Source organism: Loxodonta africana, chromosome 19, assembly GCF_030014295.1.
Source record: "Loxodonta africana isolate mLoxAfr1 chromosome 19, mLoxAfr1.hap2, whole genome shotgun sequence".
Lineage (NCBI taxonomy): Eukaryota > Metazoa > Chordata > Mammalia > Proboscidea > Elephantidae > Loxodonta > Loxodonta africana.
Window position 1 is genome coordinate 30,406,784 of NC_087360.1, and position 12,654 is coordinate 30,419,437.

At 47.2% G+C, this 12,654-nt stretch overlaps 1 protein-coding gene across 1 annotated transcript in view; it reads right to left on the reverse strand.

Annotated features, from left to right (window-relative positions):
- Positions 1 to 10,192, reverse strand: part of SEZ6L (seizure related 6 homolog like) — a 111,493-nt gene extending 101,301 nt beyond the window's left edge. Inside the window, exons 1-2 of the mRNA XM_064271927.1 lie at positions 10,138 to 10,192; positions 1,336 to 2,142 (exon numbers count right to left, since the gene is read on the reverse strand). Coding sequence (XP_064127997.1) covers positions 1,336 to 2,142; positions 10,138 to 10,192 — 862 coding nt within the window. The remainder of the gene's footprint in view (positions 1 to 1,335; positions 2,143 to 10,137) is intronic.
- Positions 10,193 to 12,654: the final 2,462 nt, after the last annotated feature.

The following is a 12,654-nucleotide window of genomic DNA, read 5'->3' on the forward strand; positions in this document are numbered from 1 at the left end:
GCACCTAACCACAACAAATAACTAAAGCTCAAAGAAGGGCAGTGGCTGGATGAAGCACACACAGCGAGCAGGTTGCAAAGCCATTCAAGCCCAGAGCTCATGCTCTGTAATGACTGGCCATATTACATTTGTCCCAAATCCATCTGTGACTGACTCCCCTGTTTGAAGTTGGAAGCGAAGATGGAAGAAGAAAGACTGGAATACTCATGTCCAAGGAAGTACATAGAGCGATAAAAGTGAAACCACTTTGTTAAAGAATTCTGGTTCCGAGATGAAATGGTTTTCAATCCCACTCCTTGGCTGTGTGGCCTTGGGCCAGCTGCTTGATGTTCAGGGTCTCCATTGCCTCGTCTTTAAAATGAAGATATTAATTCTGAGCTCACAGGTCAAGTTCATAGTCAATGCTCAAAAGATGGTGTTATGGGTTGATTTGTGTTTGTCCGCAATCCCCAAGATATGCTCAAGTCCTAACCTCTGGTACCTGTGAGTGTGACCTTATTTGGAAATAGCATCTTTGCAGATGCAATTTGTTAAGTTGCATGAGGTCGTACTGTGGTAGGGTGGGCCCTAATGCAATCTGCCTGGTCCCGTTATAAGAGGAGAAGAGACACATAGATACAAACACACAGGGAAAAAGGCCACGTGAAGGTGGATGCAGGGATTGGAGTGATGCATCTTACAAGTCAAGGAATGCCAAGAGTTACTAGCAAACACCGGAAGGTAGAAGAGGCCAGGAAGGATACTTCCCTCCAGGTTTCAGAGGGAGTGTGGCCCTGCTGACACTCAATTTTGGACATCTAGCCAGCCTCTTGAACTTTGAGACAATAAATATCTCTTGAGTTAAGCCACCCCTCATCGTGATCCTATGTGTATCAGAGTAGAACTGCCCTCCATAGGGTTTTGGTCATTACGAGTTGGAATCAAGTCGGCAACTGGTTTTTGGTTTTAAGCCACCCAGGGATTTAATATCCCCGGGTGGTCCAAATAGTTTGTGCTTGACCATTAGCCTAACAGTTGGTGGTTTGAATCCACCCAGAGGTACCACGGAAGAAAGACCTGGTAATCTGCTTCCATGAAAATATCAGCCAAGAAAACCCTATGGAGCTCAGCTCACCTGTGTCACACATAGGGTTGCCAAGAGTCAGAGTCACCTTGACAGCGATGGGTTTAGGTTTTTGGTATCATTACGGTAGCCTTAGGAAGTTAATACAGGTGGCAACTGAAGGCTGGGGCTGGATCTCCCCAGAACCCAGCCCCACCCCTGTTCCCTGGTGATGTCTTGCATGCAGCAGGTGCACTAAGGTGCTGAGGGGTGAGGGGTGGAGGGCTACCCACCTGGGGCCTGCTCGGTGGTGATGACCGTGGTGGTGATAATGGTGGACGTTGTGGTCTCCTGGTTCTCCTCAGAGGCTGACCCTGTCAGCTCACTCTCTCCTCCTTTGTCCATCAGGGTCATGGGACTGGCTTCCTCTAGGGAAGCCTCATGAGACTCCTCCGGCCCCAGCGGCTCTCCAGGGTCTGGCTTCTGGGGGAGCGTGTGAGCCACATAGGGCTGTGAGGTGAATGGGGAGATTTGCAGGGGGGCAGGTGTCGTGGGGACGGTGCCTTCCTTTTGGTCCAGCCAGAGGGGCACCTCGGATGAAGGCTGATGCATCTCTGCAGAAGTGAATAGGTCCAGGTCCCCCGGGGGGCGGGACTTCTCCGTGGAAGAGAAGAGCTCCTGCCCCAAGGTTGTGGGCTGGGACCCCGGACTCTGGAGGGCTGCTGTGGGGGTTGCCTTTGGCCTCAGCTGCTTCCTGGCTGTGTTCACCTGCTTGAGAGAAGGTGGCTTCCTCCTGGGGATGAGGGTGTGCTTGGTGCCTACCTGCTCTGGAAGCAGTGTGGACAGGGCCTGGGTGTCTGGACTAGTGGGTGGGGCCATCCCTGCTAATTCCAGCTCTAGGAGCTGGTCCCCAGACTGGGCTGGATTCGGAGGGGCCCTGGTAACTCTCTCTTCGGGGCTGTCTTTGTTCAGACTGCTGCTCTCCAGGGCTCTCCAGGGCAGAGGGTAAGTACCTGAAGGGCCAGCATCTCCTTCGGGGTGAGCATCTGAGGAAGAGGAGAGAAGAGACCAGTCAGCTTGGGATGGAGGGGGTTTAAGTCCTCAGCCCTCTACCTGTCAGACTCCTGGGGGCCCTCCTTCTAAATCTTCTTTTCCTTTCTTCCCTCCCTCTCTTCCTCCCTCATTGTCTCCCTCCCTCCCTTTCTTTTACTCCTTCTCTCTCCCTTCCTTTCTTCCCTTTTCCTTTTTTCCCTCTTTTCCTTCCTTCCTTCTCTTCCTCCCTTCCTTCCTTTTTTCCCTCTTCCCTCCATCCCACTCTCTCTGCCTTCCTTCCTTCCTTTTCCTCACCGTGGAGACTGGGGGCTGATCACGCCAGCCTGGGCCAGCCATTAGGGCTGTGGAAACTGAGGGTGTGAGTCTTAAGGACTAGTTGTAGGTGTACTGGGAAGATGAACAGAAAAAGTAGAAATAATTATATTTGATGTGATAAATGCTTAGTTAGAGAGAAGCTTTGCACACTAGCAGCGCCGAGAGGAGGTGTCCCTAGCCCAGTCTTCAGGGCAGGTCTACCATGTACAGTTGGGCAGGTTGTCCATTACACAAGATTACTTGGCTGGGAGGACAAGCAGAGCTGAAAACCAGTCCGCATTCTCTTTTCCAAGCTGTGTGCCCTGGCTTAGGGTTAGATCCTCCTGGGCTTGTAGGGGATACCTTTTACTAATTCATGTAAAAGTGACTTTATGGGAGACACAGAAAGCTTTGAGGATCCAGAACTGTGAGGCAGTTCTGATACGTTCAGATACGGGATGTGTAAAGACAGGTGGAGACCTGGCCAAAAAAAAAAAAGGTGTAAAATCGGAATTACCAGAGGCAGGGGGCACAGGTGAAGGATAAAAACTTAAAACCAAACTCAGTGTCGTCGAGTCAATTCCGACTCATAGCGACCCTATAAGACAGAGTAGAACTGCCCCATAGAGTTTCCAAGGAGCGCCTGGCGGATTTGAACTGCCAACCCTTTGGTTAGCAGCTGTAGCACTTAACCACTATGCCACCAGGGTTTCCAGGTAAAGGATGGTTAGAGATAAAGCTGGTGAGGTAGGGAGGGAGGAGCTGGGTCTTTGTGGGCCTTGTATACTCTGCTAACTCCTTGTGATTTATTATCATTATTATTTTCTTTTTTGTTATTTTTTATTGCAGTAAAATACACATAACATAAAATTTACAATTTTTTTCCCATTATAAAGTATACAATTCAGTGGCATTAAGTATATGCATAAATCTGGGCAATCATCACTACTATCTACTTCCAAAACTTTCTCGTCACCCCAAATAGAAACCCTGTACACATTAAGCTGTCTTGGGGGAAGTACAGCCAGAATCCTCCTTCGAAGGAAGGATGGAGAGACTTCGTCTCACATACTTTGGACACGTTATCAGGAGGGACCAGTCCCTGGAGAAGGACATCATGCTTGGTAAAGTAGAGGGTCAGCAAAAAAGAGGAAGACCCTGAATGAGATGGATTGGCACAGTGGCTACAACAATGGGCTCAGGCATAACAACAATTGTGAGGATGGCACAAGACTGGGCAGTGTTTCGTTCTGTTGTACAAAGGGTGGCTATGAGTCGGAACAGACTTGATGGTACCTAATAACAACAACACACATTAAGCCGCAACTCCTCATTATCGTCATCCATCACCCTGTGATTTATTTTTGCCTCGAAAGTGAAACCATTTAATAATTTTAAATAAGAGCTTGTTCCAGTCAGCTGGCTGGCAGAATTATGCCTGAAACAAGCTTCGTTTACTTATTTGAGACCCACTGCTGTCAAATGCAAGCTAGCAAGTGGCTTCACCTCTCTGAACCTCAGTTCCCTCAGCTGTAAAATGGGGCTAAACCCAAACCAAACCAAATCCGTTGCCATTGAGTCGATTCTAACTCATGGCGACCCCGTGTGTTACAGAGTAGAACTGCTCCAGAGGGTTTTCTGGGCTGTCATCTTTACCAAAGCAAATCGCCAGACATTTCTTCCTCGGTACCGCTCAGTGGGTTCAAACTGCCACTTAGTAGTCAAGTGCAAACCGTTGTCCGATAAGCAAATGTAGGTGAAGCGTTTAGGAACCTGTATCTCACGTAGTGTTTAGTGACTGCTGGTAGCTATCATGGGTTTTGACTATTGTCATTGTAGTCGCTACCCCACATCAGGAAGCTGGTGGGGTCAGAACATTCTGGATGAACGATCTCCAGATAGAGGAATTACATCATGGGACAAAGTTCCTCAGACTGATAGCTGTCCTTGCCGATTTTCTGCGGAGAGACACTCACTCAGCCCCAGTCCCCAAGCCCTTAGGTGCTGTCATTTGAATTTATTTCAGCAGCTGTTGGAAAGGCTCATTTACTTTCATGGAGTCAGCGGCAGCGGCTTAATCTATATAGACTGCAACAGTTTGCAACTGGCATCAACAAATGTTCCTGTTGTGTAACATTGATTACCAGCCAGCACACATCCCAGACGATGGGTGTGCTGGGATAGGAGCAGGCTGGGCATCACAGAAGAGAGGAGGCTGTGGAGGTGGATGACGTAAGAGCAAGTCAAGGTCATTCAGGGACCAAGCAGGTTTCCTGGTCCAAGGTGGGAAGCAGAAAGGTTTGGGAGTGAGATCTGGGCTCAAATTCTGCCTTTGACACTTACTAGCTGGGTGAGCCTGGACAAGTCAATTAACCTGTCCGAAGCTCAGCAGCCCTCTTTTGTACAATAGAGATATTCTATCCGTCCACCAGATTTAGATCAGGTGTAGACCTGCTCAAATGCTCTGCCTTTTACGCTCACTGTTGCTTTCGTCAAATGATTGATGTTGGCCATCTTTGCAGATTGTAGAGTGAGAAGAGTGTGACAGGGCAGATTGAGTGTAGGTGAGGGGTCAGAACACCCAGCTTCTGAGGCTCAGCAGTGGTTCAATGCAAAGAGCTTGGCCCAAGAGTTGGGGGACCTGGGTGGTGGTCCAATCTTGCCCACTACTCACTATCATAACTTTGTGTGGGTTTCCTCTTCTGATCCATCAACTACACAGCCAGACCAGATAAGGTCTAAGGTTCCTTTCAGTTCTGAGGCTGTTGGCTTTTGATATGACCAGGTAATTGATAATTATTTTTGGAGGGCAGCTTGTTCATCCTTCTAAATAAGGGCAAAGTGACGGGTTTGATGGACACTGTTTTGTTGGGCCCCGTGGTTACATTAGTTTCAGCCAGCGCCCTCATAAACATGTGCCGTTGAACATGGGGGGAAGAAGAGAGAGAGGGAGAGAGGAGAGACAGGATAGGGGAGAGGGGAGAGAGAAAAAGGGAGAGAGAGGGAGAGGAAAGAGAAAGTGAGAGAGGGAGAATGAGAGAGAGAGAGAGAGAAAAGGACTGAAAAACAAGCTATGCCATCTTCACCAAAGAGCAGTGGCAAAAGGATTACAAGTGACACACAGCACGTCAATGCACCACGGCCATAAAATAATGATTCTTACAATGTTTTATTTTTGAAGCTTTATTGAGTGCTGAATAAATGCCAAGCATGTGCTAAGCGCTTTGCCTCTGTTGCACCATTTAATTCTTACTCAACCCTTTGTTGTTGTTTGTTGTCAGGCACCATCAAGTCCATTTTCGACCCATAGCCACCCTATTAGGTAGTATATCTTTTTTCCTATTTTAAGGATGTTAAGTAACTTTCCAAGGTCACACAGTAAAACTGGCTTTTGAACCTAGGTTGTCTTGACCCCAAAGACCACACTACTATCTCTCTTAAGAAATATAAGGAATTATTATCACTTGGTATCCTCTTAAGAAGCCCTGGGGGTGCAACGGTTAAAGCGCCCGGCTGCTAACCAAAAGGTTGGCTATATGAACCCAGCCAACAGCTCTGCCGGAGAAAGACCTGACGGCCTGCTCGCATAAAGATTACAGCCTAGAAAACCCTGTGGGGCAGTTATACCCTGTCACGTGGGGTCTCCATAAGTTGAAAATTGACTCGATGGTACCCAACAACTCTCTCCTCCTCCTTAGCTTCTTTCATACTAATTTCTTTCTCTCTCGCTTCTTCATTTTTTTTGTGTTTCAGGGTGGGTGGGCTTTGTTGTTTTTCCCAAAAAATCCATTGCCATCGAGTCAATTCCAACTCCTAGCGACCTATAGGACAGAGTAGAACTGCCCCATAGGGTTTCCCAGGAGGATTCAAACTATCGACCTTTTGGTTAGCAGCCGACCTCATAACTACTATGCCACCAGGGTTTTTCAAGCCTCCCAAATAATAAATCCTCGTGTCCTTTGTAAAAATACAAAGTATTGACCTACATGCCAGACCCAACGAATCAATCTCTAGGGGTAGACTAGGGAAGCTGTAGATTTAAAAGCCCCCTGGGTGATTCTAGGTCCCTGGGTGTTGCAAGTGGCTTGCTAATCTGAAGACTGCTAATCTAAAGGTAGCAGTTTGAACTCACCCACAGTGGCACCACGGAAAAAAGGCCTGGCCACCTGATTCTGTAAAGATTACAGCCAAGAAAACTCTATGGAGCAGTTCTACTCTGTAACACATGAGGTCGCTATGAGTCAGAATAGACTAGACATCAACAGATTTCCAGTGATTCTTAGGAGCAGGGTTGCCAAGGAAGCGCAGGAACATTTTATTGCATCTGAGTTTCTACACGTTCGTTAGCTTTGCCTTCTAGGTGTCTGTAGTTGCAGGTGACAAGAAACAGGTGTATGGGTTTGCGTAGCAGGTATAACTCTTACCAAGGCATGTGACCTTCCCTGGTGATCCCAGCCCTCAATACCCAAATACAGCCTACAAGAGCAGAAGGAAACAGGAGAGAAAGGATGCTGCAATAGAGCGTCCTCTCCACAGACCCTGCTTCCACCCCTCTGGGAGCTATAAAGCATTTCAGTAAGTAAATCTAACTGAGCTAAGGGTCAGCCTTTTTCACCGAGAAGCTGGCTTGCAAAGAGTGTTGAGTATCCACCATGTAATTTCACCTCCCTGCCCACAGTATCTCCTATTCCTTGGAGCACGCACATATGTGGATCTTGGTGGCTCCAAACGTAAGGCCATGTTCAAGACAGAAGAGTGAGGGTCTGTGATCTGCAATGGATGCAACCTGCAGGCCTCCAGCTTGGCAAGGACGTTGCACAGATGAGCACACCATGCAAAACCCAGCCCCTCTGGGGACTGGTCAAAATTGGATCCCAGGGCCTCAGAGATCCTGCAACTTAATAACTTGCTCTAACAGACTGTTTTTACCCTGGAGCCCCAATGGCTACTGAGTTAAATTAACTCCTCTTTCTCAGAAAACCAACCACAGCGGTCGGTCTCATTTGGCTAGTCCTTTCTCATGCGCATCAGTGCCCCATTCAAATGCTGTCAATCAATCAACACAACTGTTGCGTGGCTACTGTCCCTCCTCTGCTCAACACTCTGCACAAAATTCAGTGCTCTAAGATACAGCCCCCCACTCTGAAAGAGTTAAGGAGCCCTGGTGGCACAATAGGAACCCTGATGGCACAGTGGTTAAAGCACTCAGCTTCTAACCGAAAGGTCAGCAGTTCAAACCCATCCAGTGGCTCCAAGGGAGAAAGATGTGGCAGTCTGCTTCTGTAAAGGTCATAACCTTGGAAACTCTATAAGGCAGTTCCACTCTGTCCTATACGGTCATTATGAGTTGAAATTGACTCAATGGCAAAGGATTTGGTTTTTTTGGTTTGGTGGCCCAACAGTTAAGTGTTCAGCTGCTAGCTGAAAGGCTGGTGATTCAAACTCACTTAGCATCTCCACGGGAGAAAGACCTCACAATAACGCTTCCCTTCCGTAAAGATTACGCCTAGAAAACCCCATAGGGCAGTTCTACTCTGTCACATGGGGTGGCTGGGAGTTGAAAATCAACTTGACAGCACCTAACAACACCTCAAAGAGTTAGCAAGGCGAGCATGCACCGATAACAAAATACAGAGACCAAACAGAAGAGACAGTGCTTTAATGAAGTACATACGGACATGGCCCTTCTCTCTAGGGACAGAGCCAAGCCACAGAAAAGGCCATCGGGCGTTTGTCCTGTTGGAGAGGGAATTTCTCTCTTCCTCACTTGCTCTTCCTTTTTTTTTTTTTTCCCTAACTTTGATGGGGAGATGGAAGATTAGACTGGGAAAGTGGAAAAAGCACAAGTTGCAAAGCTAAGGGTTTGTATTTTAATTGTCCCAGAAGCAGGGGACTAGCTAGGACAGGCAGGAAATCCAAAGCACTAGCAGGCACAAAGCCATGGAAATGAAGGAACCAGAGCTGGCAGACCCTTCTGCTACAACGGTCCGTGAAAAGAGCTACAGTAGATATAACTTCTGTGGTGTGTTTGAAAACCACTAGAAACTACCAACTGGAACAAGCTGTAACACTTACCATTTAGTCGCTTCGGAGTCCGTTCCAACTCATGGCAACCCCATGTGTACCGAATAGAACTGCTCCATAGGTTTTTCAAGGCTGTGACCTTTCAGAAGCAGACCGCCAGGCCTTTCTTCCGAGGTACCTCTGGGTGGGTTTGAACCACCACCGTTTAGGCTAGCAGTCGAGTGCTTAAAGGTTTGCGCCAACCAAGGCTGCCAATTGCAATGTAGAGAGTCATGTTTTGACTTGAAGAAATGGCATCTGGTTGCCTCTGGATGGTGGGACTGCCGACGGTGCATTTTCTTCCTTCACTTTTCTAGTTTGCCAAAGTCTATATATTAAGCATTGACTGCTTTTTAAAATGAAAATTGCTGAGTTTAAGTGCTGGCTTTTGCACTTGCGAAGGTCCCTGGATGGCATAAACAGTTTGCACTCGGCTACTAATTGAAAGGTTGGTGGTTCAAATCTACCTAGTGGCACCATGGAAGAAAGGTCTGGCGATCTGCTACAGTAAAGATCACAGCCAAGAAAACCCTATGGAGCCCAGTTCTGCTCTGTTACACTTGGGGCCACCATGAGTTGTAATCAAGCTGATGGATTTTTTTTTTTTTTTTTTTGGTTTCAGCACTTAGCATCTGAGAGGCCCAGGAAGGCAGACACAATTACAATCGCAGGTGAACGTCATTCACTGAGTCATTGAACCTCTTTGGAATGTAATTTCCTGGTGGGGGATGCTGATAATTCCTCCCTCCCAGGGCTGTTCACAGTGCTGTACCTTTAGGAGGCAGGATTGGTGGGCGGATCAATTGAGATAGATTTGCTACAAGGTACTATAACAATGTTAGTCACTCTTCTAGTCATCACCATTAATGCATGACTCAGTGGCTTCTCATCCCTTGAGGCTCCACAGTAAGGACTTGCCCAGCCTGCCTTGAGGTTGTTTGTTTCGCTCCAGCAAGGACAAAACCCAAAAGTAAATACCACATCTTAAAGATTAAAGGCTCTTAGAGATCATGGTCACAAACTACCCCATAGGGAAACTATCTACTACCCTCCCCAACTCTGGGTCCCTGGTGACACAGTGCTTAAGCGCTTGGTTGCTAACCAAAAGTTTGACAGTTGACTCCACCAGGTGCTCCTTGGAAACCCTATGGGGTAGCTCTACTCTGTCCTATAGGATCGCTATGAATCAAAATCGACTCAGTGGCAGTGGGTTTGGTTTTTGGTTTTCCCCAACTCTACGGGAGGGTGTTGCTTCTCTCTAGCTTTGTCCACACTGTACTTCTAAAAAAAAAAAAAAATTTTTTTTTTTTTTTTTTTTTAAATAAGCCCATGGCCGTCGGGTCAATTCCGACCTGCAGTAACCCTACAGGACAGAACAGAACTACCCCATAGGGTTTCCAAGGCTCTGAATTTTTACACAAGCAGGCTCCCACATCTTTCTCCCACAGAGTGGCAGGTGGTTTCGAACTGCTGATCTTTTGGTTAGCAGACAAATGCTTAACTGCTGAGCCAGCAGGGCTCCCAGGGCTCTCAACTAGCCCATCTAAATTGGAATGTGGGCCAGTCAGACTAAGGCACAGCGTGTTTCTAGAAAGCTCCCTGGTGATTCTGAGGTGCTGTCTGTCCCTTCTGCAACTGCTGCTTCCTACCTGAAGCTGTGCCCACGGTCGGTCCTGACCTCTCACCTGCCCCACCACACTTGGACTCAAAACCAACCAGGGAGCCATAAGCCCATCCCATGTTGGCCAGAGTCCATGGAACAGGCCAGGGCAGTTGTCGGTGGCAAAGGAGGGCTAGGAAGAGAGTATGGATGTAATGGCCCAAGAGCAAAAGAGGACCCATTTAAACAGCAGTAGGTTTCTAGATAAATGGCTGTTTGGTTGTGTCCCAAAGCAGAGAAACATTTATGGCCATTGTCAGCGACTGTTGTTGTTAGCTACCATTGAGTCAGCTTCTAGCTCATGGCGACCCCATGAACAAGGGAACAGAAATACTACCTGGTCCTGAACCATCCCCATAATCGGTTTCCGATAAGACCTTCGTAATCCGTGGGATTTTCACTGGCTGATTTTCAAAAATAGATCACCAGGCCTTTCTTCCTAGTCTGTCTTAGCCTGGGAGCTCCACTGAAATCTGTTTAGCATCATAGCAACATGGCGAGCCCCCACTTAAGCCAGTCCCAAGGTATTCACAATACAAAGTGTTATTTGAGGAGCCAAATTCTAGAAACAACTTTCATGCCCATCTATATGTGACAAGTTAAATGATTGCAGAAAACACATAGCGGAATACAGACAGTGTTTAAAGGGATGAAATAAAGTTGCTGGTGAATAACATAGAGAATAATTTGGCAATAATTCTCAAAATTCCAAGTACATCTCTCCTTGGACTCAGCCATTCCCCAATAAAAAACTCATTCCTACTGCATTGATGCTTGCTCACTGCAACCTTATAGCACAGAGTAGAACTGCCCCAAGGGGTTTTCAAGGCTGTAAACTTTCCAGAAGCAGACTGCCACATCTTTCTCCTGCAGAGCAGCTGGTGGGTTTGACCTGCCAACCTTTTGGTTAGGAGCCGAGTGCTGTAATCGCTGTGCTACCAGGGCTCCTTTTCAGGCAGTCCATCTCTGGGAATTTATCACGCTGAGATGTTTGCAAAATGATGAACACACCAGGTTAAGCAGCGCAGCGCTGTTTGTAGGAGCAAAAGGCTGGAGAGAAACCCAGTGTCCGCCAGTAAGTTGCAGTCAGTGATGGAAAATCCCACCCGCTTGCTGAGCGGCTCTAAGACGACGGAGCACTCTCTGGGTTGTGATGGAGAGAAGCCAAAGTTCAAACGCGAGGTGCTGCTTGTTGTGTGGTGTTTGCTACCTTTTGTGTAGAAATAGAGAGATAAAATAAGACTATATGTATTTGCATTTGCTTACAGGTGCATAAAAGGGGCCCTGGTGGTGCAATGGTTAAGCACTCAGCTGCTAACCAAAAGGCTGGTGGTTCGAACTTATGCAGCAGCTCCATGGAAGAAAGACCTGGGGATCTGTTCCCTTAAAGATAATAGGCTAGAAAACCCTACAGGGCAGTTCTACTCTGTCACATGGGGTTATTATGAGTCAAAAATCGACTTGATGGCACCCAACAACAACAACATATGTGTGCATAAAGAAACCTTGAATGGAGACACAAGAAACTAATTATGCAGGTTATAGAGAAGGCATTGTTGTTGTTAGGTGCCATCGAATCTGTTCCAACTCATAGCGACCCTTTGTACAACAGAACAAAACACCGCCCAGTTCTGCGCCATCCTCACAATCGTTGCTATGTTTTAGCCCATTGTTGCAGCCACTGTGTCTATCCATCTTGTTAAGGGTCTTCCTCTTTTATGATGACCCTCTACTTTACCAAGCATGATGTCCTTCTCCAAGGACTGGTCCATCCTGATAACATGTCCAAAGTACATGAGACGAAGTATCGCCATTCTGGGTTTCAAGGAGCGCTCTGGCTGTATTTCTTCCAAGATAGATTTGTTCGTTCTTCTGGCAACCCATGGTGTATTCAATATTCTTCGCAGGCAGCATAACCCAAAGGCATCAATTCTTCTTTGGTCTTCCTTATTCACTGTCCAGCTTTCACATGCATGTGAGGCGACTGAAAATACCATGGCTTGGGTCAGGTTCACCTTAGTTGTCAAAGAGACATCATCTTTGCTTTTCAACACTTTAAAGAGAAAGTGGGAGATTAGAAATAGGAGGATGGGGAATAGAGGTGTGACAGAGGCTTTTCACAGCAGCTGCTGGGTTGGTGATTCAGTGGTAGAATTCTTACCTTCCATGTGAGAGACCCAGGTTCGGTTCCTGGCCCATGCACCTCAGCCACCGACACCGCCCATCTGTGAGTGGGGACTTGCGTGTTTCTGTGATGATTTCAGATTTAAGTGGAGCTTCCAGACTAAGATGGACTAGGAAGGAAGTCCAGGGTAATGAAAAAGTTCTAGAACTATCATTGCAGTTAGGGGCCATCGAGTTGGCTCTGACTTACAGTGACCCTACACATAATAGAACAAAATGTAGCCCAGTCCTGTGCCGTCTGCACAATCATTGCTATGTTTGAGCTCATTTTTGTAGCCACTGTGTCAATGCATGTCATTGATGGCTTCCCTCATTTTCTCTGGCCCTCTACCAACAATGATATCCTTTTCTAGCGACT